The sequence below is a fragment of the Rutidosis leptorrhynchoides genome, chromosome 1, assembly GCF_046630445.1.
Source record: "Rutidosis leptorrhynchoides isolate AG116_Rl617_1_P2 chromosome 1, CSIRO_AGI_Rlap_v1, whole genome shotgun sequence".
NCBI lineage: Eukaryota > Viridiplantae > Streptophyta > Magnoliopsida > Asterales > Asteraceae > Rutidosis > Rutidosis leptorrhynchoides.
In genome coordinates this window covers 471,631,429-471,658,550 of record NC_092333.1, presented here as the reverse complement: position 1 = coordinate 471,658,550, position 27,122 = coordinate 471,631,429, and the positions used below count along the sequence as shown (strand labels likewise).

At 31.4% G+C, this 27,122-nt stretch overlaps 1 protein-coding gene across 15 annotated transcripts; it reads right to left on the bottom strand.

The window, feature by feature from the left end:
* Positions 1-360: 360 nt before the first annotated feature.
* On the bottom strand, positions 361-9,214 carry LOC139874641 (uncharacterized). 15 transcript variants are annotated; one of them, XM_071862059.1, is made up of 8 exons: positions 8,394-9,214; positions 4,265-4,384; positions 2,833-2,954; positions 1,846-1,932; positions 1,476-1,610; positions 803-849; positions 630-718; positions 361-498 (listed from the first exon to the last, which is right to left on the bottom strand). In XM_071862059.1, exons 1-5 carry the CDS (start codon positions 8,413-8,415, stop codon positions 1,536-1,538), a joined length of 426 nt encoding a protein of 141 aa, XP_071718160.1. In that variant the 5' UTR covers positions 8,416-9,214; the 3' UTR covers positions 361-498; positions 630-718; positions 803-849; positions 1,476-1,535. The 15 variants fall into 15 exon arrangements, 14 of the variants coding, with proteins under 14 accessions (XP_071718160.1, XP_071718169.1, XP_071718156.1 ...); XM_071862068.1 differs by having other exon boundaries at positions 630-709; XM_071862064.1 differs by having other exon boundaries at positions 367-544; positions 630-709.
* Between the last annotated feature and the right edge of the window lie 17,908 nt (positions 9,215-27,122).

Genomic DNA, 27,122 nt, shown 5'->3' with positions numbered 1-27,122 from the left:
ATATATATATTTGTATTTTTATAAAAGTAAACTAATATAGCGTTGAGCTTTGTTTAAAGATTTCCCTGTGGAACGAACCGGACTTACTAAAAACTACACTACTATACGATTAGGTACACTGCCTATAAGTGTTGTAGCAAGGTTTAAGTATATCCATTCTATAAATAAATAAATATCTTGTGTAAAATTGTATCGTATTTAATAGTATTTCCTGCTAAAATTAATAACTATTTTATATACACCTCGCATAACATCAAAAGTATTGATAAAAAGATTCAAAACACATAGATTAAGGCCTGCATTATCTAAAGAATCCCATAAGAGAACTTACATCATAGGACCCTAAAAAAAAAAATCAAAACCTGTTGTAAATTAAAACATTTAAATGAAGTGGAGACCTAAAGATTACATTTAAATCACATGACCATTAGTATTTGTTCAACATTAAAGACATTTGTTCTCTACCAAAGTAGACACACTTACACCAACCAAAACATCCTACAAGTCAGAAAAAGACATTTTCAGTTTCCATAATACTCACCACCTGTATATTCACAATCATTAGCCAATGTCCAAAGTCTCGGTTTTGAAATTTTTTGAAACACTTCTAATAAACTCAAAGCACTCACTTTTCGAAAGCTTTATCTAGAGTGAATCCTTCATTGTTTGTTTGTTGCATTTCTTTGTGGCGTCAGATCGAGCATTAGGCCTGCATCATCTAAAGTGGATCACCTCATTATCATTAAAAAGATCACTTTGTGAACCTCAGCTGCATCATGTGGATGAAATTTAAAGAACTTACCCAGATTCATATACTTCGATAATCTAAATACTCCTTTTCTGGTTCCCCTTCATATTATAACGACCCAAATTACACATAGCATAATCACTTAACATAACCTCGACCTTAACAATTAGACTGTTTGCAACAATAATTATAAAAAAAAAAAAAAAAAAAAAAAAAAAAAAAAACTTTTCTTAGTCCCAACCAAGGTTGTAAAAGTCGCGAGTCGGAGACACATCGGTGGAGACCTAAAAAGGACGCGTCGGCCGAGTCGGGGACGCATCGGTCGTTGACCAACGTTGACCAACGTTGACTTTATTAATAATTTCTTAAATATATATTTATATATGTATAAAATAGTTAATTCTGTACCATAAATTTCTTAAATAAGAACTTGGACTTAAATACAATCAAACTTCAAACTCAATGAGTACATAATCAGTAAGGGCACAGAGAAAATAGCGGCTCAAAAAATGAAAACAAACTCTAATTTTAAAACATATCACATCTTGACGAAAATTAGACTGATTTTGACCGTTTTTGACCAACTTTGACCGTCTTTGACAGAATTTGACCGAACTTTTAACTTTGACCGTCTTTTGAGTCGTTTTCAGAAAAACCGGGACGGGAAACTCAAAAAAACGACGCGTCAGCTGACGCGTCGGCCGACTTTTACAACACTGGTCCCAACCAAGTGATTATCACCAAGATCCCTACAATGACTTGATATAAGGTATAAAGGTCAATATCATTATCGTATTTTGAGCCGATTACAACACACAATTAGAGGTGAGCTTGGTCCAGTGAACTTGTTGTTTTGGAGATGCTACAAATGAAAATGAAAAAAAGATACAATAAGAACAATCATCCGAATTTATAATCTAAACAATAGCATTGACATCCGCTGTTAATTTTAGATGTAAATTACTAAGGACCGAGAGTTATACAACCTACAAATATCCAATTTTTTAGTTTAAGCAGTATACTCCCCTGCAATATGAACTAACCCAACCTTGTTACGCCCCGCCCATTTTGACACCCTATGCTAAAGATTTTCATACCTCAAAAATGTACTCTTCGATCTGAAAACTTGCCAGGATATTTGCTACAACATGTGTTGCAAACAGCTTCCCTCTTTTCATTACTGTCTGCAAAACCCAAATATAACCCATTTGACCCCTTTTCAGTTATTACAATCATAATCGAAACAGAGTATATAACCCATCTGACCCCTTTCCAGTTATTACAATAATAATCGAAACAATGTATATAACCCATCTAACCCCTTTCCAGTTAATGACTTCATATAGCTTATCACAATTGACCCGTATGATGCATATCAGATATCAAGAATGATTTTTGGACCCATCTGTTAAAAAAAGAATGATTTTTGGATGTTCATAATTTTAGTATATGATATCCAGCTAATCAATTAGAAAAAATGAACTACAGAATCTCATAAATAATGAACAGCAAAACTTTCATTATCAGTTAATTAGCAAAAAAGAACTACACAATTTTATAAACACTGACAAGCAAAATCTTTATCATCATTTATCAGTTTATATTTGTCTCTCAATCAATCAGATGATTAAAAGACTCATAGCAAAACCTGTTTGTTAAAGAGATTGTTTCCGAGAGGACCTCCGACCTTTAAGTAGGAAAAAGTTTTTTTTTTTTTAAATAAAAATAAAAATAATCAAAATTGAAACACCTCACTGAATTATGTCTCACATTATTCAACTTAATACCCACTAATAAAAATAAATTTATTTTCCCTTGCCACACCATCACAAAGAGCCGGTCTATATCGTCAAACATACATTGAAACACCTCACTGTAAGTTGACAAAAAAAAGACCTTTAGCTATTAGTCCACAAAATAATTTACTGAAAGAATGTTACTTTATAGGTTACAAATGTATATAGCCCGTGCATGACAGTTTCAAAAAATAGTTTATCCCATTCATAAGTAATGAGTCGAAAGTGTGACGTATAAACAATTTAAGGCAAAGATAACATAATGTCAACATTAAATGTGAACATTACCCGTTGGCGCATCAAAGCCAGATTCGATGGAACAACTTTCATGATTGTAAGAATTGTTATACCACTAATGTGATCAATTTGGGCATAAGGTTTCATGAAATGTTGTACCAAACTTGGGAGCCCTAAATCAATAGAAACTTCAGGTTCATTAAAAAAAAAAAAAACAACGGAAAGAGAAGGAGGAACTAATATAATTAAGAGATTCACATATCAACTATGGGCTACCTAATATTATCTATAAAATACTTGTATGTACAAACAACTTTACAATTTCCTCTTTTTCTCTGTATGTCATGTGTACAAAGTTGCCATGAAGGTAAATGACAACACACATGTATAGCACATAGAGAAGTTCAATTTTAAAATCATATTACAGTTACATGAGCAGAAATTACGATGTACATTAAATTTAAATGGCAATCTTTACGTTTTTAGGTATGCAGTTCATAAACAGGTCATGATTATCTAATGATTTTCTTATATTCATAGTTCAAAAAAATAATTCAACTTATAATCAGCTACATAACCAGATTGTATTGATACTTTCCTAACACAAAATAGTACTTAAAAGCATATTTATTTTCATAGAAATTTAGGCATGCCTTGTCCAATTTCTTAAAAAAATCAGCCCTTCGAGGTAACCACTACTTAAGAGATTCACCTCTTACATCAATCATCCAAGTCAAAACCCATCACATATACTCTTACGCCCTAGTCCCGATCCCAAAACTATAATATCCACCATAATATGAACAAATGCAGTCACATCAACAAACAAAAGTAGCTCGTATCGCCTTGGTTAACTGCACTAAATTCATGAGTTAATAAATTAAAATGTATCTTACTACTATTAGGCACCCATTACATTTATACTGATATACGCAAAATCTGTCGATATATAAACATAGACGCACAATATCTGGTTCAAAAAACGGAACTGTAATTACATTTACAAACACATATACTAATATACAAAGATAGTTCTTGTCCATTATAATTACAAAAACGACTAAGAATCACTGCAAATGATGCATATTGTGATTAATTTAATGGGACTGACAAATAATAACTATCATCAGATATATCTAATTGGTTATAAACAGGAAACAATAGTTTATACCCATTATAAAATCATAAAGATATTCTCAGTAGATTTATCGGCTAAAGCATTCGATAACAATATAATGGGACCAATAACACTTCTTAAGAGGGAACTAACTATATAACTGATACTTAATAGTTGTGAACATGAAAAAAAAAAATCAGAATACAATTCCAAGAGACTTACAAATGTGCTACTTAAATCTGCACTGGTTTAGAAGATATAGTGGTATGCAAAATTGATAAATGGAATAATCTAAACCTAAATCGCCGTTCTTGAACAAAAATAGAAAAAAATTAAAATCGAAATCAAATCGAAATCGAAACTCACCTTGGTAATATTCGGGCGAATCGAAATTGTTGTTCCTGAAGGAGTTTGTGGGTATCGTTCCATCAAAACTCACCTTGGTACCACCAACCAATCGTTTAATCCTATCAACTGATCCCGTAACTGCAATAAGAATCCATTTACGAATATTCGCCAACGGTAAAATATTTTCCACACCAAGTCAGTAAAAAATTATATGAACACAATCAAAACGATCGTATACGCAAAAAAAAATTATAATAGGAAACGATAATAGTACATCAACAATATATAAATATCTAACTAAAGCAATTATGAGGTTATATGCAAGGTTTAAAAAAACGGAAACGTGCCTCGAGGCGTTTTCCCTCTGTGAGGCGAGGCGTATGCCTCGAGGCGAACCGAGGCGTACGTTCGAGGCGTTGACTTTTGTTGACTTTTAATAATAAATATATATATTCTGATAATATATAAATAATAGGGGCTGTTATTGTCATTTTATTAAAGATTAAAGAGTGTATATTATTATTAAAATTTAGTAGAAGTTTAGGGGCTGTAATTGAAATTTGATAAAAGAAAAAAGAATTTAAAATATTTAAAATATATAAAGATATAGTCTTGTAGATACATTTAGATCTGACACTTCTATCAACTTGAAGTAGAAAAGAAAACCAGCTTTTTCTTCCGATGAAAACCAAGGTCAGATCTGTCCTTCCTCCCTCACTTTTTCTTCCGATGAAACATCAGCTTCTGTTCCGATGAAACATCAACGTTACCAGGTCTAATTTTCCTTCCTCCCTCATCTTCTTTCTCTTTTTCTGTTTTCCTTCCTCATCTTTTCTCGTTTCCGGCAAGTTTTAAGTTTTCCGACGCCGTTGACCGCCGTTTGACTGCCGTTCACCGGCGGTTGACCGAGTAATTAGCGAGTTAGACACCGATTTTTGGTTTGACCATGAGGCGCACGCCTCTTCAATCGAACCGCCTCATATCAAAATCGAACCGCATCTCCCATTTGAGGCGTACGTTTTAATTGGCTTTTGAGGCGTACGTTCCTAAACGGAGAATTTGAAAATCGTACTGAGGCGCGCCTCGAGGCGAACGCCTCGACCGTTTTTTAAAACCATGGTTATATGTATGAAAAAACAGTTTGGATGACATTCAAACAGTTTGTCTACAGAGATATAAGGCAAGATAATTAAGCCCATATATATCAAGTACATAAATAATCTGAATTTCTTTTATACATCTCAGCTATTGTGGAGTACTCAATCTGCTCATAAAATCAAACAAATAAATCAGTGATTTAACTAAAAATGTATATCAGTGATGCACTGAATTTATATATCCTACACATTCACTAATAAATCAACTCACGACAATCAATAAATACCAAGAAATTAAAAACCATAAATAAATCAACTCACTAATTAAAAACCCTAAAATGTATATCAGTGATGTACCAGTTTAGCAGCAAACAATAAATCGATGCAAACCTAAATCGACGTATGAAACTCGTCATGAATTTCGTGATACAATATTAAGTTGTGTATTTGAAGTGAAAAGATATTGGGGGTTGAAATCAATTCAATTGAAGGACTGATGAATGTATCTTTGAATTGATGAACGTACCTTTAAATTGATAGCAACATTATCTGAATATCAAAACCCTAATTCGTCCTACAACAAAAAGATGTCTTTGAACAGTGGCGACGGTGAATACGGTGGTGACGGTGGCGATGCTGGCGACGGTGGCGTCGGTTGCGACGGTGGCGTCGGCTGCGACAGCGGCGATGGATATGAGGGAAGAGGGAAGATGCGACGGTTTTTGAAGAAATGAGAGGGAAGATGCGACGGTTTTTGAAGAAATGAGAGGGAAGATGCGACGGTTTTTGAAGAAGTGAAATAATACCGAGGGTTTGTTGTGGTACAGATGCCACGTGTCGTGTTTATGAGAATGGTGATGTGGATTTGAATGGCCAATAGGAGTGTGACAAATGTATAGTGAGGTGGTTGTAACAGACTGAAACCCGGGCTAGTTGTAAGTGAACTATTTTACCCTTAGGGTTTGTGCTTAGTCTTAAGTGCTTTTATTTTAATTATTTTATTAGTGTTTTATTATATTTGTGTTGTGACCAGTTTGTGACAAGGATTCCAGAACAGGTTTGTTTATTTTATTTGGACCTCGTTTGGGTTACCTAATCTTGTGCGAAAGATATCAGATAACTGGTAAATACCCGTGTGTTGTGAGGTGGGGAAAATAGCAGCCTTAAGTGACTAGTGTACTGCCTTCTTCTTTCCATTTCTGAAATTTTCCCAAACACACCCGTACCTTCATCCCTCCCACCTAACCAAACCCTAATTCTCCATTGTTGATCTTGAGCTCGAATTGGTCTTGAAATCACGTTCTTTACACTCTACTGATTCTTTTAAGGTATGAATCATGAGCTTTCATGATCAATTTAGTGTTAAAATGGTGTTTTTAAGTGTATTTGTTCATAAGCTTGATTTGTGTCAAAATCCATGGATTTGATGTTGTTATGGTCAAAACTTTGTGGGTTTATAGTCTATAACATGTAGTAATTGAGTTGTGGTAAATTTTGGTGTCGAAAACGAGCTCTAGATCGAGTTTTGGTGAATTTAGCTTGAAGTCCGTAGGTTGTGTTCAGAATCTGCAGATGATGAACACAGTCGGCCGACTGTCGGTCGACAGTCGACCGACTGGCGAGTGAATCGACCGATTGAGTTTGGCTTTCGGCCGATTGTGGAAACACCAAATAAGTCGACCGATTGGGAAAGTCAGTCGACCGGTTGTGTCTAAAGTCGACCGACTGTCTATGTCAGTCGACCGATTGAGGAGACAGTCGACCGACTGTGTGTCCAGGGCAGAATGTTTTACCAAAGTGCCTTTTTCTAGCCATTATGCTGCCCGTTTGTATTTTGGTGTTCAGGATGTAAATTTTGAAAGTGCATAAGTGAGGTCATGTGAGGTCATAAGCGTCATTATTAAAGATTTAGAACTAAAGACGAAAATACGAATCATTCCAGAGACTGCAAAACCCTTTGTCCATTTAATTAGTATCCCTGAGTCAATGGAGGTTTGCTTCACCAGAAAAGAGAACGTAAACCCCATCTCTCTAATTCTACCATTTGGCAACACAAACTTTCCGCCCTCGTTCTACACATATTCTGCTAATGTCGAAGCAATAAAATCGAACAGCTCCTACAAATTCATCTAACCGTGTATCAACACATCGATCAACACCACGTCAACAAATCACCTTAATTTTTGAAATATGAGTATATGAGAGTAGATATGGACCTCGGACGTGACAAACATCAAATCTTGTGGTATCGAAACTTGCTCAAATTCAGTGGCCGGCACCATCTCAGCCTCTCCTCCTAAGTGAGTTCGAAGAACTCAAAAATTCGTACCACCAAGGTCCAATACATTATACAACCCACTTTCATTCCTACATGGCTACATTCAAGCAAAATTTTCTAGTTTCAGTTTTTAATAAGCAAAATATATTCAAATACCCAAAACAACTGCATCCATGCTACAAAAAAAGAGTCAAATGTTTGACTTTCGAGAGTCAAATGTGATGCTTCTAACAATCAAAATTCACATACTTTGTCCTAATTTTATGTTCAAGATTCTTCAGAATGCTAACAACCATTTATAAGGAAACGTGTATTGTTAATATTTCAACTCACAATATACTTATCATACTATCTTGACTAATATCGGAGTTGTAAATTTAAAAACTTGACATAAAAGTCAACGGTGGACTGTTTTTTAGCTTCTTTTCCTGCAGTAGTAATCCAATTCGGTTTCTAACATAATGTATGATTTACTACTTTACAAATGTCAGTAGCCATAACAATAATTCATTGATTTAATAAAGTCCATAAACACAGTCAATCAATAATCACTTGTAGTTAATGATATTCTATTCTAGTTTATCTATCATTTTAAGAATGCAAGATTACTAACAAAAAATTTCCTATTTTAGTGTAAAAAAAAGTACTCGTAATATCTTTGACAACAATATCTATATCTATTTTGATACATACTAAATTGAAGTCAAAGAAAGTCAGCAAGCACTAAATCAACTTTTTAGAAATTATTTATGAAATAAAAGAAATTTCATACCCAGTTGGCAAAGAATCCACATAACTGAGGATCATTTTAAGATCACGGCCACCATCAGTCACAAAGCCTCTTGAGTTATTACCTGTATAAGAAAACAAAAAAATTTAACCATAATGAACCAAGTGAATTTCACTTGTAACACTTCGTGATCACCTTGTATTGCGTTGGAAATAAAAAAAAATTCTAAAGACCAATGCAATGTTACCTTCGCGGTGAGATTTTTTAATCGATATACACTGCAAGCAGCAAAATTAAACTACAAATTGTACACTTGAATGAGTAATAATTGCTAATGGCTCATAACAAATGTTTAAAGTGAATATAAACTAAATGTTACATACCTTTGAATGGTTTATTGATAACAAAGACACCGCCATCATTGAATAAGTTAATAGAGCTTGTTAGAGCTTGTTAATGATGTCTTATTAATTGTGCTATATAAGATAGTAATAGACTCGACTGGTGATAGGGCTCAAAATCAGAAAAACCTCCTCACACACAATGCTTGCATCTAATAGTTAAATTTACTAAAATCAACTTTAATTAGAAGCATAGATAGCAGAATTAATATTATAGATTTAAGAGTTGAATTTAAGTTGATACATACTCATATTCCATCTTCACAAATGCAGTTTCATGCCTACATTACATTACGATTCACCTGTAAAATTCAAGCAAATCTCATTGAGTCATTTTATCAAACACTTAGTGTGCAGTTAAATACAAATCATTTAGATTGTCACACCCCTAAAAGATAAGAGTTTACATCTACCTAAATATATTCTAAGTGAAACACCAAGTTGTTCAGCAATTAGGTTACCCATTTCAATATTCATGTTTAACAACTAACACTATAGTTTACATCAACGCCTCAAAAATTCCATTAAATACGAAAAACTTCAATAGAATACACAGTAAAATATAAATGGAACCACAAACTTAGTAAATAGTAATTGAAACCTAATATGACCGAATCCATTGCCAAATCCTTCAGTAAAGCATATAACCTTAACATTACAAAAGAATTTAATACGAACTGAAAATAAAAAGTTTAATGAATACCATGAATGAATCACAAAAAATAGAATTATAAACTTACACCATCATATTTGGAACCCATCTTTCCCGAATCCAGTAGCAAATCATTCAAAATCATATAAGTCGTTTGTAGATTATAGAAGTTTTCATGAAGTTATTTTTAAAGAGTAAGAGATAAGTACCTGTTCAATTTAGGGTTTGTATCAACACCTCTTTTCTATTGACATTTGATTTTTAATTTCAAATGTATTGGAGATTTGGAGTAAAACTCACGGTGGAAAACCTTATTGGAAGAGAGAAGATGAAAACATCCCGATTCAAAGATGCAATAGATGATAACTTAATTCAAATTTGAATTGTTGATTTGAATTCTTGGAAAAAGATACCTGAAAGAAAAAAAGAAAAGGTCAGCAACCATTTTCTATGTTTTAAAGGTCAGAAAGTAAGGCACGCGTGAGTGATAGTTTCAAGAAGTACTCCGTATTTTATTTAGCAGATACTTCGTATAATACAATAATTAATTATTAATTTGTTAAGTAAAAATTATAATTTAATCCTAAGACTAATGGACTCACGGGATTTTCCTCATAGAATCAAACTAAAAGGGTACAAACAAATTTTAGAAAAGAAGTATATGCATTTGATTAAACTGGAAAAACATCAATATGTGTGATCTTGAGTCTTACCCCAATTACTTCTTCAGGTTGTGGACGCTGGTCCCTTGGATGATCACAAAAGTTCTTCTACTCCTCTACATCCCGAATGGCCTCTGTATACTCATCTGTAAATGTTGTAAATAGTTGATGCGTTGTAAATAGTTGATGCAATTAGGTTTCATATAGTAAAAACATGAGGTTGAACTAAAATTGTAAGCAATCTAAAACTTCCTTTACATTCTTTTACACTTTGCAAAAAATGAAGGTGTTACACTTGTAATGTACATGATCGAAAATCTATGTACAACAGAAAAAGAAGATAACGAAAATATTGCATACCTCAACATCAAATTTCATCTTTTTCAGGCAAGACTTCATCATATAAAACCTCTGCGATGAAGAGCTGTCAGAGTTCTATAAATAATTATCGGAAAGAAGTTGACTTAATTAAACCAAACCAGTATACCAAGCAGTACTTGTCTAAACGGCTTATGAGGAGTTCTCCAAAACGCCTGAATGATAAATAAAAAAACCAAAATAATACACTCAAATATTGTATGATTGTATAATATCATTAAATATAAACAATAATTTAGATGCACAAGATATATCTGTGTGTAGAATACTAAGTTGCTCAAATAATAGAACTTTCGACCCATCCACCATATCAGTAGCAAGGCAAGAAAGCCATCTACCAAATGCCAATCATTAATAAAATTACACCATTTCTCATTTCAAACTAACACCAAATTCATTGCTGTTACTAATTCAATGAGCACGACATGCATATAAAGACAAATTAACACAATGCACAGCTAAAACCCTAAAAAGGTCAGCACTGAGTAATACCTCAAATTAAAATAATTATCAGGATCTCGAAATGCTTTTTTCTTATAAAACTGCAGAATTAGGTACAAAATTAACAAAACTAAAGCCATACAGTAGCATCATATAAATCTGGGAATGTATTAGACATTAACAAAACGAAAAATTGCTATTGTTCTAACTTATTTGTACTAACCCATAGTGTTAGTATAACCTGTAAATGCTATTTTAGCAGAATTTATATTAGTACGTAGTAAGACAATATCATGAAATAATAATGTATCCTCATTTGTAACCTATAAAACCCAAATCTCCACAACTAATCCATAAAACAAAAACTCCAATTTAATTCAGTTTGGATTATCGCAGTAGAGCAAGAATTCGAGGGAAATAAAAAAGTAATGAAAGAAACTTACCTGAGGAAGACAATAACCGACATCAAAGAAGGCGACGACAACCGTTTAAACCTCTGATACAATTATTGGTCACCGGCGGCCACTCTAAGGCTACCAGCAACGGCACCGATAGAGGTAATGGTTTGATGTCACCTCAAACCCTAATTAAGCTCTTGCAAAGGTTGAATCGATACTGTACCATGTAAGTTAATTAAATAGAAAATATATATAAAAAATGTTGTACTCCATGAATGGGTTCCTCTATACACATATTTACAGATAAAACAATAAAATAAAATGTAATCCTTTAATATATTACCCTTCAATTGTCCTAAAATTAAATCATGCAATCAGAAATACCAGAGCAAAATGCACAATTGAAGAAGAAAGCTCCAGAAATTAAATCAGAATAAAGCAGCAGGAATGAAGTTCATAGGAGATCGCAACCGACTAAAAAGGAAAGACCAAAGGATTCAAATTCTAATTTTGATTTAATCGTACTAATTAATTATTGGATCCATCTATTCATTTTGACACGTGGCTTTTTTAGAATTAATTAGTATTAATTTTAATTTTAATTAATTTTAATTTATCTTAGTAATAGTAATTACACGTCAGCATACTAATTAGTGAAATTATCTAGATTTGACACCTTGGATTATATCACATGATATATATATATATATATATATATATATATATATATATATATATATATATATATATATATATATATGGGGGATGATTCTCACACACCCTTTTACCCTATTATTAGGGAGGAGTTCAAATAAATTGGTGTGTGAGGATCAAAAAACAGTGTGTGAGAATCATCCCCCATATATATAATATATGGGGGATGATTCTCACACACACTTTTTTGATCCTCACACACCTATTTTAACCTTTTACTCTTCTAATAATACTCAATTGGTGTGTGAGGATCAAAAAAGTGTGTGTGAGAATCATCCCCCATAATATATATATATATATATATATATATATATATATATATATATATATATATATATATATATATATATATATATATATATATATATATGATGAGGATCCGGAGAGAACCAAGGGTGGGAGAGAACCCAAAGAACCACCTTCGATCTGCAGATTTTTCTTCAATCTGCATACAGATTGAAGTTCAATCTGTAGCAGATTGAAAAAAAAAATTAAATTTTTTTTTAAAGTTTTTTTTACGTGACAGATTGGGTTCAATCTGTACACAGATTGGGTTCAATCTGCAGCAGATTGGGTTCAATCTGTGTACAGATTGAACTCAATCCGTATACAGATTGAAGATACTTTGGGTAAAAATAAAAATAAATTTAATTTCTAATTTTTTTTTTCAATCTACATACAGATTGAAGAACAATCTGCAGATCGAAGGTGGTTCTTTGGGTTCTGTTCTATGCTAAGTTCTCTTTTGATCCTTTCAATATATATATATATATATATATATATATATATATATATATATATATATATATATATATATATATATATCTAACTCACATAAAGCGTGACATACACATCCGACGTGTCAAGCTGCTAATTACTTCCCTAATCTTCCTCCACGTGTTAATCACCAGAATAATCAGGATTAATATTTCTTAATTACACAACAAAAAAAAACCTGTCCCAATCAAACAACCCATTAACCTTTTAATTAAGATTTCAATTTCAAAAGATTAACCGCATACACATACTCTCTCCATCGCTCGATGTACTCTCTCTCTTCCAAATTATTTCAACCGCACCATTTGTACGAGCCAATATTTCCTCCGCCGACGGTAATAACAATCGCCGCTACAACACCTTTAATCGCTACAATTTTAGGCACACAACGGTACTAATTTTGTATAATAAGACCATATACCCAAATCTGCCGGAAGGATTAATCTCCGGTGACTGGAAAGTCGAGGAAGACGACGGCGTTTAAGCGACGGATTAATATCGCAATTATTTTCTCGATGATTGTTTTTGTTGTATTTCTTATTTTTGTTTTTCGATTTTACAAATCCAGCTGTAAATCTGAGTTCTCAAATGGCAATTGCAAAAAATTATTCATAGATGCGTTGATAAAGACATGGTACAATAGGTAAGTCACGCTATGTAATTAGGTTATTATTGTGAATATTATATTCTTTGGTAAATATGTATTATTATGTCCTGATTTATTCAATTGTTTACTGCGATTTGAAGTAAAGGGGTTAGATTTATGTAACTGTAACCCTAATCATATATCAGATAAAAAAATTACCCTTGAATTTGATTATAAAGTTTTAACATTTTCTTGGTCTTGGCTTATGTATAATTTTTTGGATGTCAATGCTAATTGTGCAAATGCAGGTTAGGAGATTTCATGTTGCAATAAACGTTGCTGCCCTAATAATTAATGTTGTGGCAACAGTTTCTTTTCCAGATGTCCCATTGAATGCAGTGAAAGTTTCTTATATATTTACTTTCATGCCAATGTATGAATATAAAGTACTGTGCAATGATAAATGGAACTATTTCATGTAGGATAGTAAACGAGTTGATCATACGAGAGACATGGTTGATGTTGAACGGGACCAGAGTGCAGAGTGCTGAATGTTGTGATATAATTGACCTATTAAGATCATGCTAAGATGTTTATCTCAGTCTTATTAGTTCAAAATCCTGTGGTTAGTTATTGTTTTTAAGTTTCTTTCTACTTATTTGTTCTCTTTATTTTACCGACATTGTGTATAAACTTTATTGATCCGAAGCTTACTAATAGTCAATGCATAGTAGATATTATCATGCAGGCTCTTAAGGGTGGGGCTGTTGATACCAATTTTGGTGGTGTGCCTCAACATACCTCTAGAGGTAATGCTTTGCTTTGGGAAATAAGTATCTTTCTCATTATTGTGAAATATGAATCTTTGTTGTAGAGTCAAGCAATATGGGTGTAAAATGCGACGCCTTTGGTTGATGAAATAGGGGACATGTGGATATCCCGTCTTCTAAAGGTTGCTTTTTTAATGTCGAATATCCCGTCTTCTAAAAGGTTAGTTTTTTAAAAAAGCTAAACTTTTTTCTTCTCTCAAGTGAACTTATGATAATTATGAATGTGTTATATCTTTGATCTTAAAAAAGGTCAAATTGTTCAGTTCCCAGACTGTGGTAGTTTTTATTACAATCAATTATTTTAAGTTGGGCTCAGTTCCAAACTGGAAGTAACAACACACTTTTTTCATTAATTTAGTTACCAGTTTCAACACTTCTTATGATGGGCAGGTGATCAATTGAAGGGTCAGGTGTCCAAAAGTACTTTTTCAGTCATCAAAAAGACTGCAATTATAAGGATCAAATAATCGTTCAGTTGTCAACCAATCTGAATGAGAAAAGCATTATGATAGTTCATTGGAATTGTACTGCATTAGAATACAAAGGTTTTGGTCATGAAGGCTAATATTTATCTGATAGGTGCATTTGTTTTCGAGAACAGGTTCTCTGAGTTGAAAGATGACTATCTTGGAGATCAATGAATTGAACCAGAATCACATAGTAACTTTTCCTATTGATGCATATTGGATGTGGCAATATCGACCCATTTACCTTTGAACAGGTCAAAACATCTTAGTTAAGTCAATTTTGTTGATTTTTTTTCTTCCCAATTTGAATCTGCCGTACCAATCAAAACTACAAAACAAAATGATAATCGAATATTTTAATTGTATTAGGCTCACTTACATTTCATATAACTCGTTAATTACTACAATTCGAGAAACCAAAAACAGAAAAACACAGAAAACCACCACAACCTCTGTCGATGTAACTTTTTATCAAAAACTCGAAAACGAATTGAATTTAAAAATCTATAAACGTAGTTCTGTCAGGAATCTCATGCTCAAACTATTTACAAAGTTTCAAATCCCAATTCTTTTTATTGAGAAAGAATTTTGGAGTCAAACGTTTCAAATCAAAAGTCAACTCTTATGTTCATCACGAAATTCGCAATTGTGTTGAAGTTTCTGAATCAATTGAGGGTTCAGAATGTTTATATGTATGATTAGAAAATTTTTTTATGAATAAACATTAGCCTAAAAATGCCTCAAAAGTCGAATCAATTTTTTTTTCTTCTTTCTCAAACAGCGACGACGGCTGCTGCTGCAATTTTTTTTTTATTTTTTTTTCTGTTAATCCTGATCGGTATTAGCCAGTTATATCTATTTCGATCTCATATCATAAAATAAATGTGGAACTGTGTTATTATGGGTGGTCTCTGAATAATTCGGATGGAAGGAAGAAGATGACAACATAATATGGGTTAATATTAAATAGGTTAGTGTATTAAACAGAAAAGCAGAATTGCTGATACGGTTAAGGGTGTTTACGGGTGGGCGTGAGGTCGCGGGTTCGAGTTCTGTCTCGAGCAGTTTATCCCTTTTTAATACTACAAAGGGTATAATCATTAATCTTTTATTATTATTATTATTATTATTATTTTTATTATTATTATTATTATTATTATTATTATTATTATTATTATTATTATTATTATTATTATTATTAATATTATTATTATTATTGTCATTGCTAGTAATAATTATTATTGTTATAATTGTTATTATTACAAATATAATTTTCATTACTTAGAATTATTGTTATTATTATTATCCTTATTATGAACATAATACAAATTATTATTATAGATTATAGATATTATTAGTATCCTTTTATAAGTTGTTAGTATTATTATTGTTATTATCAACAAAGGTATTAGGAGTAATATTATTATCATTGTTAATATGATATTTAGTATGTTATAATTAAACTTGTTATCATAATTAACAAAATAAGATATTTTATAAGTATTATTATTATTATTAAGAATTAAGTAACATTATCAAAAATTAATATTTTCATGACCAGTAGTATTAAAATATTCATTATATTAAAAACTACTGACATTATCTTTATTCTGAGATTGATTATTGAAAACTATTATTAATATATTTATTAATAGAAGTATATATAATATTATCATTTTATTAGTAATTAACACAATTATTATTATTAATTATTATCTTATATTATTAAAAGTATTGACTTAACTAGCAAATAATATATATAAACATATAAATATATATATAAATATTACATACAACATAATGAAACTTAATATTTTTATATAAAATGAATATAGGTTACTAATATAAAGATTATATCACAAATAATAATATATATATTTGTTCGATTACAAGTATAGGTATTAACATATATAAATGATATAGGTTCGTGAATCCGAGGCCAACCCTGCATTGTTTGATGTTGTCTTATGTATTTTTACTACAAAATACATTAGGTGAGTATCATTAATCCCTTTTTAAATGCTTTTGCTATATATTTTTTTGGGACTGAGAATACATGCGCTGTTTTTATAACTGTTTTACGAAATAGACACAAGTAATCGAAACTACATTATATGGTTGAATGATCGAAATCGAATATGCCCCTTTTTATTAAGTCTGGTAATCTAAGAATTAGGGAACAGACACCCTAATTGACGCGAACTCTAAAGATAGATCTATCGGGCCCAACAAGCCCTATCCAAAGTACCGGATGCTTTAGTACTTCGAAATTTATATCATGTCCAAAGGAGGATCCCGGAATGATGGGGATATTCTTATATACATATTGTGAATGTCGGTTACCATGTGTTCAATCCATATGAATGATATTTTGTCTCTATGCATGGGAGGTATGTTTATGAGAAATGAAAATATGAAATCTTGTGGTCTATTAAAATTATGAAATGATTATTTATGTTAAACTAATGAACTCACCAACCTTTTGGTTGACACTTTAAAGCATGTTTATTCTCAGGTACGAAAGAAATTTTCCGCTGTGTAATTACTCATTTTAAAGATATTACTTGGAGTCATTCATGACATATTTCAAAAGACGTTGCATTCGAATCGTTGAGATCATCAAGATTATTATTAAATCAGTTATAGTAGATATATTATAAAATGGTATGCATGCCGTCAACTTTTTTTGTAATGAAAGATTGTCTTTTCAAAAACGAATGCAATGTTTGTAAAATGTATTATATAGAGGTCAAATACCTCGCGATGAAATCAACTGTTGTGAATCGTTTATAATCAATATGGACTTCGTCCGGATGGATTAGGACGGGTCCTTTCAGTTGGTATCAGAGCGGTGGTCATAGTGAACCGGGTCTGCATTAGTGTGTCTAACTGATAAGTCGTTAGGATGCATTAGTGAGTCTGGACTTCGACCGTGTCTGCATGTCAAAAGTTTTGCTTATCATTTTGTCAGAAATCATTTGTTTATCATCCTTAGTAAATTACCTGCTTATTATTCTTAGTCTAGACACATCTAATTGCAATGACTGCATGAATAGTGTATAAACAAAATTCATATCTTAGCGTATCTACTAATTCATATCTTAGCGTATCTGCTAATTCATATCTTAGCGTATCTGTTATTGTTATCTTTACCTGACAGCTTCCGTAGATTCCTCCGTAACTTATGAGATTTTAGTATTACATATGCATATGTAAATTATGTATTGCAGGATACTAATCTACATCCTATAATCTATTTCTTATCGAAAATCCTTCATCTGATCGTACGAGATGAATTCTTCAACTAATTCGAGTCCCTCGGATTTCGACAACTATTCCGATAGTTATCCTGACAGTTATTCCGAATGGATAGTCATCTAAGCTCCGGAAGCAACGTCAGCAGAATGAATCAACCTATCATCCATCCCCAATTCATCTGATGGATTCGTAGTCGACTTAATCAATGGAGACGCGCAGAAGGCGATCCCTTCCACTAACCGAATTCACCTTTTGGCGAAGAACCTGAAGCACTTACCGGCGAACCTGTTCGTAACACCATTTTCACCCTCATTTCTCGAATATCTCACCACGACTATACCATAACTCAGATTCTAAACCTTATTCATCCGCTCGTTCCGACCGACAATCATCCCGGAGTAATAGAAGAAGTCAACGAGCTTCGCGCCCGAGTTGTAGCCTTGTAAAATATAGTGCAAAACATACCAGCTTCAGCAACATCACCGGCACCAACAGTACCATCAGTAACAACACCAGTACCATCAACAACACATGCTTCAACATCTCATTCTGTACCTCGATTATAATCATCATACTATATATCGTTCTACATCAATTATCTTCGTTCGAAATGGTGATTATGTAATCTCAAATGTTTTAGAGATTTTATATTCTTGTTCAAACGGTAAATCAAATGAGATTAATATCATATTAACTCAATAAATCCATGATTACATCTGAAGAGAATATATATGTAAGTATATTTTCATAAAGATTGTAATTAAAAATTCTTTTGTACAAACTGTTAATGGTGAAAATATTTTAACGGGTAGGTAATACCCGAGGAATATTTAGATTTCACATTAATAAGTTAAACTGTACATTCTTCGAATCTGATTCAACGGTCATTTACTATCCTACTTACAACCACCGTTATACGTATTCGTTCACCGCAGAATAACCATTTTCATCAAATTTCATATTTGGATTTTGACCTATCAGAATCCAACAAGTGGCATAATGAATAAATAATGAACACAATAAAAATTGATTAGAAACAGACTAATTAACAATATAAAATTTTGTTAAGAAACCACGCTAACAAGATCCTAGCTAACTGTTCCTAGCTAACTGTTAATTCCGTATTACATTTTATTTTATCGCAATTTATTTATCGCAATTTAATTATCGCAATTTATTTATCGCAGTTTATTTATCGCAATTTATATTCTCGCAATTTTATTTATCGTCATTTAATTTCTGTTATTTATTTTACGCACTTTAAATATCGGGACATGTATACAAGGTTTTGACATATCATATCGACCCATCTATATATATTATTTGGAATAACCATAGACACCCTATATGCAGTAATGCGGGAGTTAGCTATACAGGGTTGAGTTTGATTCTATAATAATATATATACTTTGAGTTGTGATCGAGTCTGGGACATGTACACGGGTCACAATACATATTAATTAATTCGAATATTATATATTAAGTTATATATGAATTATTGGACTGTTATTTGTGGACTATCGACCGTGGACTAATAACATTGAACAATTAAAATGAACTAAAATATTGATTAAAACATATGAAACTAAACAATTCTTCAAGTCTGCCACTTGATTTCATCTTAAACCTCAATTGTATCTTCACGATTACATTCTGCGTTCAAACCTTTCATGATTCTTGAAAACACCTCAATCGAGAGGATGAACCTGAAAGGACCCGTTCATATACATTATAAACGATTCACAATAGTTGATTACATTGCGAGGTATTTGACCTCTATATGATATATTTTACAAACATTGCATTCGTTTTTAAAAGATAAACTTTCTTTACATCGAAAATTGACATGCATGCATACATTTCATAATATCCACTATCCAACTATAAATTGATTTAATAATAATCTTTGATGAACTCAATGACTCGAATGCAACGTTCTTCGAAATATGGTATGAAAGACTCCAAGTAATATCTTTAAAATGAGCAAATGCACAGCGGAAGATTTCTTTAACACCTGAGAATAAACATGCTTTAAAGTGTCAACCAAAAGGTTGGTGAGTTCATTAGTTTATCATAATCATATTTTCATCATTTTAATAGACCACAAGAATTTCATTTCCAGTTTTCATAAATAGACGTCCCATGCATAGAGATAAAAATAATCATTCATATGGCGAACACCTGGTAACCGACATCAACTAGATACATATAAGAATATCCCCTATCATTCCGGGATGCTCCTTCGGACATGATATAAATTTCGATGTACTAAAGCATCCGGTACTTTGGATGGGGTTTGTTAGGCCCAATAGATCTATCTTTAGGATTCGCGTCAATTAGGGTGTCTGTTCCCTAATTCTTAGATTACCAGACTTTAATAAAAAGGGGCATATTCGATTTTGATAATTCAACCATATAATGTAGTTTCAATTACTTGTGTCTATTTCGTAAAACAGTTATAAAAACAGCGCATGTATTCTCAGTCCCAAAAATATATATTGCAAAAGCATTTAAAAAGGAATTAATGAAACTCACACATATAATTATTGTAAAACAGTTAATAAAGCATTTGCATATATTCTCAGTCCCAAAAATTTAAAGAGTAAAAGGGATTCAAATGAAACTCACCATACTGTATTTCGTAGTAAAAATACATATAACGTCATTGAACAAGTGCAAGGTTGGTCTCGGATTCACGAACCTAAATTAATTATATATATTTATGTGTTGGTCAATATTTGTCTAACAAATTAGGTTAAGTCATAGTGTACCACAATCCTAATGCTCGAGACTAATATGCCACAGTCAACAAAAGTCAATTTGACTCAAAATGATTTTCAAAATTTATACATGATTATTATATAATTTAAATATCGTCGTTTTATATTTTTAAATATTTTTAAAAGATTTATTAGAGTAAATAATATAATTCATTTATTAATACATAAAAAATTTTTATTAAAATTTATATAATAAATTATACCTTTATATATGTATATAGTAATAAAATTTATAGAGTTTATTTAATATCATAAATAGAATAGGATAAGTATTATTAATGAAATTTTATTACACGTAGTAAAATATATTTGTATCATATATTTATTTGATAAAATAATATTTATAAGTAAACGTTGTATTATTTTGTAATAATAGTTATTATTATCCTATTAATAAAATATTACTATTTAAATTTACTAAGAATGATAATATGATAAAATGATAATTTTAATTAGGATAACTTTAATATTTACGATACTTTTTAATAGTAATAGTAATGATAAAAATAATAAAAATGACAATTTTATCTAATTTAATATATTTCAATATTTTAATTTCATCATGATACTTATACCTATTATTTCCTAATCGATTCATTTAATAGCTTTTAAATCATCTGTTATATCGCGTTCATATTAATGATAATAATAATATTTATATTAATTAAGTGTTACTAATATTAATTCTAATTATAGTAATATTAATGATAATAAATATTATGATGATAATACTAATAACTATTTTTAATGATAATAATAATAATAATAATAATAATAATAATAATAATTAGATAAAAACTAGAACGACGATAATAACGACGATAATAATAATCATTTTTAATAATAATATAAAAATTCAATTGACTATAACTTCTAATCCATCCGTCAAAACCATTTGGTATCTAAAGGAAAAGTTCATAATTTTTTGCTAGCTTTCCAAGGACATGCATATCTTATATCTTATCTCAACCGCAGGTGTAACTAATTCAAGATTCAGCATAACCTATCTAAGGGCAATATCAAAAGTACAAGCATGCATAATCCTATTTTCTCGAGCACTATTCAGGGATACACTATTAATATGTAAAAATTAATTTATGAGTACTCACGTATCAATATTGAGATTCAATATTGCAGGAAAGGTACGTAAACACAACGGAGATGATAAACACTAGTTTGACCTCACAAGCATATCCCTCAAACATTACCCATAACCTCCATAACTATAGCCCATAATTTCCTTAGCTCTATCCCACTCAATAAACCCGTTTTAAAAGCACGCGAGCAGAACCTCGTCGTAGTATTTTATGTATAGATAATAATAATAATACTCCTAACTATAAGATTAATATTAATATTAATCTTAATAATAATAATAATATTAATAATTTAAATAAAATAAATAACATACGTAGTAATATAGATAGATTTGTGATATGTGTGTGTTTGAGTCCAAAACGATCGAGCTTATATAATTGAGCATGTCCAGCTGGTACCCATTTATATTAATTAATATATAATATATTTAATCTTTAGAATTAATTAAATATTATATTATATTTACGTGCGTAGTAAAAATATAATTTTTACAAAAATGACTCGTACGTTGTCACTCGACTCATGTACCACTTTCCGTTTTTCGAGCGCACTTTCATACGTTTAGAAAACAAGCCTTTTACGTTACGCGACGCGTACCCTTATTAATAATTTGATTTTCTTATCAACAAATTACTTTATAAAAAATGTAGCTTATATAATTGAGTGTTGTGGTCATTTACTTCTATAAATCAGTGGCTCGTTGTTTGTCAAAGTATTTTATTATAAATCATGACGTTTATGACTAAGTTAAAATATATATTTTTAATTAAAATTGTAAATTTGTACCATATATATATATATATATATATATATATATATATATATATATATATATATATATGTTTTGAAATATTTATCTAATGTATAATATTTAGTCTTTCAAAACAAATTTACATTTCAAGTTCGTTTTATATAATTTACCTGTTTTATATATTAGTAGTTATTTTACCAAATAGTATTTTTTTTATATGAAACTAAAGAGTTGATTTATTGAGAGACACGAGTAAATCAAGTAAAGTACACTTTTGAATTTTTAAACGGAAATGATTACTAACTTTTGACTAACTCTCGTAAATGACATTTTGGCAAATCACTTTTACCAACTATTCCTAATACCGTTAAAAAGAAACGATTTCTCAAATCAACGTGGACCTCATAACGGAGACTCGTAATCATAATTCAATGTATCTGATAATTCAATCTTTTGATATTATCTTTTAATCTAGTCGATAAACTTACATCGGACAAATACGTTCATGTAAAGTATTATTCATTCAATACCTTGATAGCATTTTCAAGTTCATAAAATAGATCTCATAGCTTATATTCATATCAACTAATCCGTTCAATGTTTTATTAATATATCTTACATTAATAATCACACATATGTATATATATTTGTTTACACATAATTGTTCGTGAATCATCAGGCATGGTCAAATGGTAATTGATTACACGAATATAGATTTCAAAACTTTCGAGACTCAACATTACAGATTTTTTCTCATTGTGTCGGAATCATATAAAGATTAAAGTTTAAATTTGATCGGAAATTCCCGGGTCATCACAGTACCTACCCGTTAAAAGAAATTTCGTTCCGAAATTTGATCGAGGTCATCATGGCTAACTATAAGAATGTTTGCATGACGAATATAGAGTTTTATCATCATTGGGTAATGTAGATAAAACAATTTGATTACGCGAAGAGTATAAATGAAGCTATCGCGATAGAGTGAAATGAGTAACGTATATTCGTTTTAACCGATGATTTAGTTATGATTGATTTCCGAAATTTAAGGGATTTAAAGAAAATCTTCGTAATACGATTTGGTTCTTCGGCGATTAAGGAAATCAGAATCTTCTTTGATTAAATGCAATAATCTGTTCCGATTGCTCTGTCAGATATTTTTCTATAAATCCACCCCCGTCGTTTCCTTATTCTCATATCTCCTATCTTCCATATTTTCTTCTTTAATTCATATTTTCAAAATATTCACCAGTATGCTCCATCCAGTTCTAATTCTTAATATATTCCTAATATTCATATCAGTCATCCTTCTTTTTCATCTGCCTCCGAAAGAATCTATTTACTTCTACTATACTCTTAGTTTTATAGTGTTTTTAGTTCTCCCGTGTCTTTATGTTGCTATATGCATCGATATATACGGTTTGTAATTTCTGAGTTGTTGTTGGGTTTTATATCTTCCCTCATATCTCGATGTCCCTGCTTCTGTCTTCTATAATCATTGTCATCCACAGTTAATACTCTTTTTTTTGTTGCGATTTATACTCCAATTTCTATGTCGGAGTTTCATTCTTTCGTTTCTTCTTCTTGTGATTAAGTATCGCTTGTAATGGTCCGGAATGTGTAGATATGAGTTTCAGAATGAACATAATTAATGTTCTAAGAAGGGAATCGTAATGGTACGATCTTGCTTTGTCAAATTACCAGAATATCCTGGAAAAGACCGAATCATCAAGAAAAATATTTTCTTGATATGTTTAGAGATTATATAGAATGTAAGAGTCGTGTAAATGGCCCATGATGACGGTATGTTCTGTGAATCATCACGTTCCATTAGAAACTCAGCATGAACTACTGTAATATAATCACGTTGATCAAGTGTCATTATATTATACTAACTCATGCTTCAGTTCCCAACACTACTTCAAAACATTCATCTTTGAATTTTTCAGAATTTAGAAACTAACATAGTTTCTTTTATATTGCAGATATTACGGAGAGATAATTGATTTCAGATAAGAATGCTTATGAAAATATTTTCAGGAATATCGAGGATATTTATAATGAAATATACGATGATATCTTAGAATTTCTAACATCGATGGATGATGAAGAAGATTTGTCTGTGAAGGTTTAGAATGAGGAGTAAGGTGTTTGCTAATGATTTCAGTAGGCACTGAATCATTTGAATCCTTTGAAGGCAGGTTCAGTCCTTGTGATTTGTTCACGGCCTCCTTCATACTTTGCTCAATCCGTTTTCCAATTCCAAAACTTCTCTTTTTATGCGCTTTGCAAGCACACTTCATCATTATCATCCAGCTTTTACCCGTTTAAAGTCGTTTATAGTTTTTGCTACTTCATCATCATTTTTTCCATTTTCGGAGAACCAATTCGTAGTTCGGAGTGTTTTTCAGAAACTTCACATTCAAATTAAGTCCAGAAGATAGACGTTATATATACACATATAACTATTGGCGTAGACATGCTGCGAGATTTCAAAATACTGATTGCTAATTCCCAATGATTCGTATGGCAATTCTCATTACAAGATGCGAATGAGTAAATGATGGGGTTTCAATGAATAATTATAATGACTTTTTGGAGAGGCTAAAGTCAAAGGGTAATGAAGTTGTTGGTACATCTGCTAATAATGTGGTGGAATGTAAAAGGTTCCCTGGTAACGATGGTGTATATCTCAAGGTTATAATAAGGTTAGTCTGACTAAAAAGTCGAAGTTGATTTGCTGGAGCTGTGACAAAACTGGCTACTTTGAATAGGAGTCGCAAAGTTATTTTTGCTAATAAATGCCAAAGAATCTGACGCGGATACGTTGTTTAAACTTTTACTTTGGTTTCAAGAGTTTTTCGAGTACATAACTGTGGGTAACATGTGGTTGGATCATCATCTCGATTTCTCATCATTCGAAGTGTCTTCAGAAATTTTTGAAGGGTTTGAACACAGATTGTAATTGTTAACATACATTTGATATTCTAACACAGTTTTGAAGTCAAAATATAGCTTGTGAAAGATGTAAGGATCTAAGAGTGATGATTCTGGTCATATCTCAAGTTGAATTTTGAGATTTCAAAATCAGAATATGTAATTAAATTTTGAATGAGTATGGTTGTTTTGATTTCTATAAAAGAATGTATATTGTTGTGAAAGTAGGGAGTATAATGGATGATTTGCTGAATCAGATTCGAAGAATGTAACATATTAATTGTGAATTTATATATCTCTCGGGTATTACCTACCCGTTAAAAAAAATTTCACAATTAATATTTTGTACAAAAGAATTTTATTACAGTCCTTATGAAAATATATATATATGTATATTTTCTTCAGATGTAACATAGATTTAATGAGTTAATATTAAATTAAACTCATTTAATTTACGGTTGAAACGAGAATTGAATATTCCCTAAAGGCTTTAAAAAGTACATAACTTTTACGCAGTATTTCTTTAATGACATTGAAATTATGAATCAATACTTCGTTATTTGTTGATGTATGATGTTCGGTTCGTGGAATTCTTGTGAATTTCGCAAAGTACGAATGATGTTATCTGAAAAGTTTCGGGTACATCGATGATGAAAGTGTAAAATCAAATATATACTTGATTTATTATGAATTGGAATTTGTTGAATTGCGACAGAGATTGTAGTTAACGCTGGTTAAGTTGCGGCCGAAGGACGTACATTATTGCATATTTGTAATATGAATTAACCGAGTAGTTAAGATTCACACACAATAGCTTAACACGGAAAGATTTATTTCATATATATATATATATATATATATATATATATATATATATATATATATATATATATAATATACATATAATTTCTTTAGAGGGAATGAGTTAATTCTTCATAACTCGTTGATACAATATACACGTTATTGATTCGTAATGATGTCCACAGTGATTCTTGAACTGACGGAGTTTGTGATGTTATCGGTGTTGATGATTCGGATGTTGACTGTACTGACGATGCTGGTAACGCTGACGGTACTGTTGATGCTGTTGGTAAAGCAAGTTTAGCTTGTTAATCACACACTATTTTTGTCAGGGTTTCTACTCTTCCTTCTATCATTTTGGTTCGCTTAACTAATTTATGGTTAGGGCTAGATTAGATAATCTCTAAGACTTTAGAGATTACATAATCGCCGCGGAATGTTTCTCCAATGAAGTTATGAATTAATACTTCGTCAGTTATTGTTGTTGGTACTCCTTGGTATCTATGGTGCGTATGACGTTGATGCTCGTGGGACAGATTGTGAAGTTGAGGTTTACGATGCGGTTGTGGTTGGAGGTGGTAATGGTATTGTTGGCGTTGATGATGGTGGTACTGGTTATGCTGCTGATGCTGCTGCCGGTGTTTGTAATCTCTGCACCATATTCTCCAAAGCCACTACCCGAGCACGAAGCTCGTTGACTTCTTCTATTACACCGGGGTGATTGTCAGTTCGGACGAGCGGATAAATAAAATCTAAAATTTGATGTAATATATAATCGTGACGAGATACTCTGGAAATGAGAGAAAAAATGGTGGTTCGGACAGGTTCGCCGGTAAGTGCTTC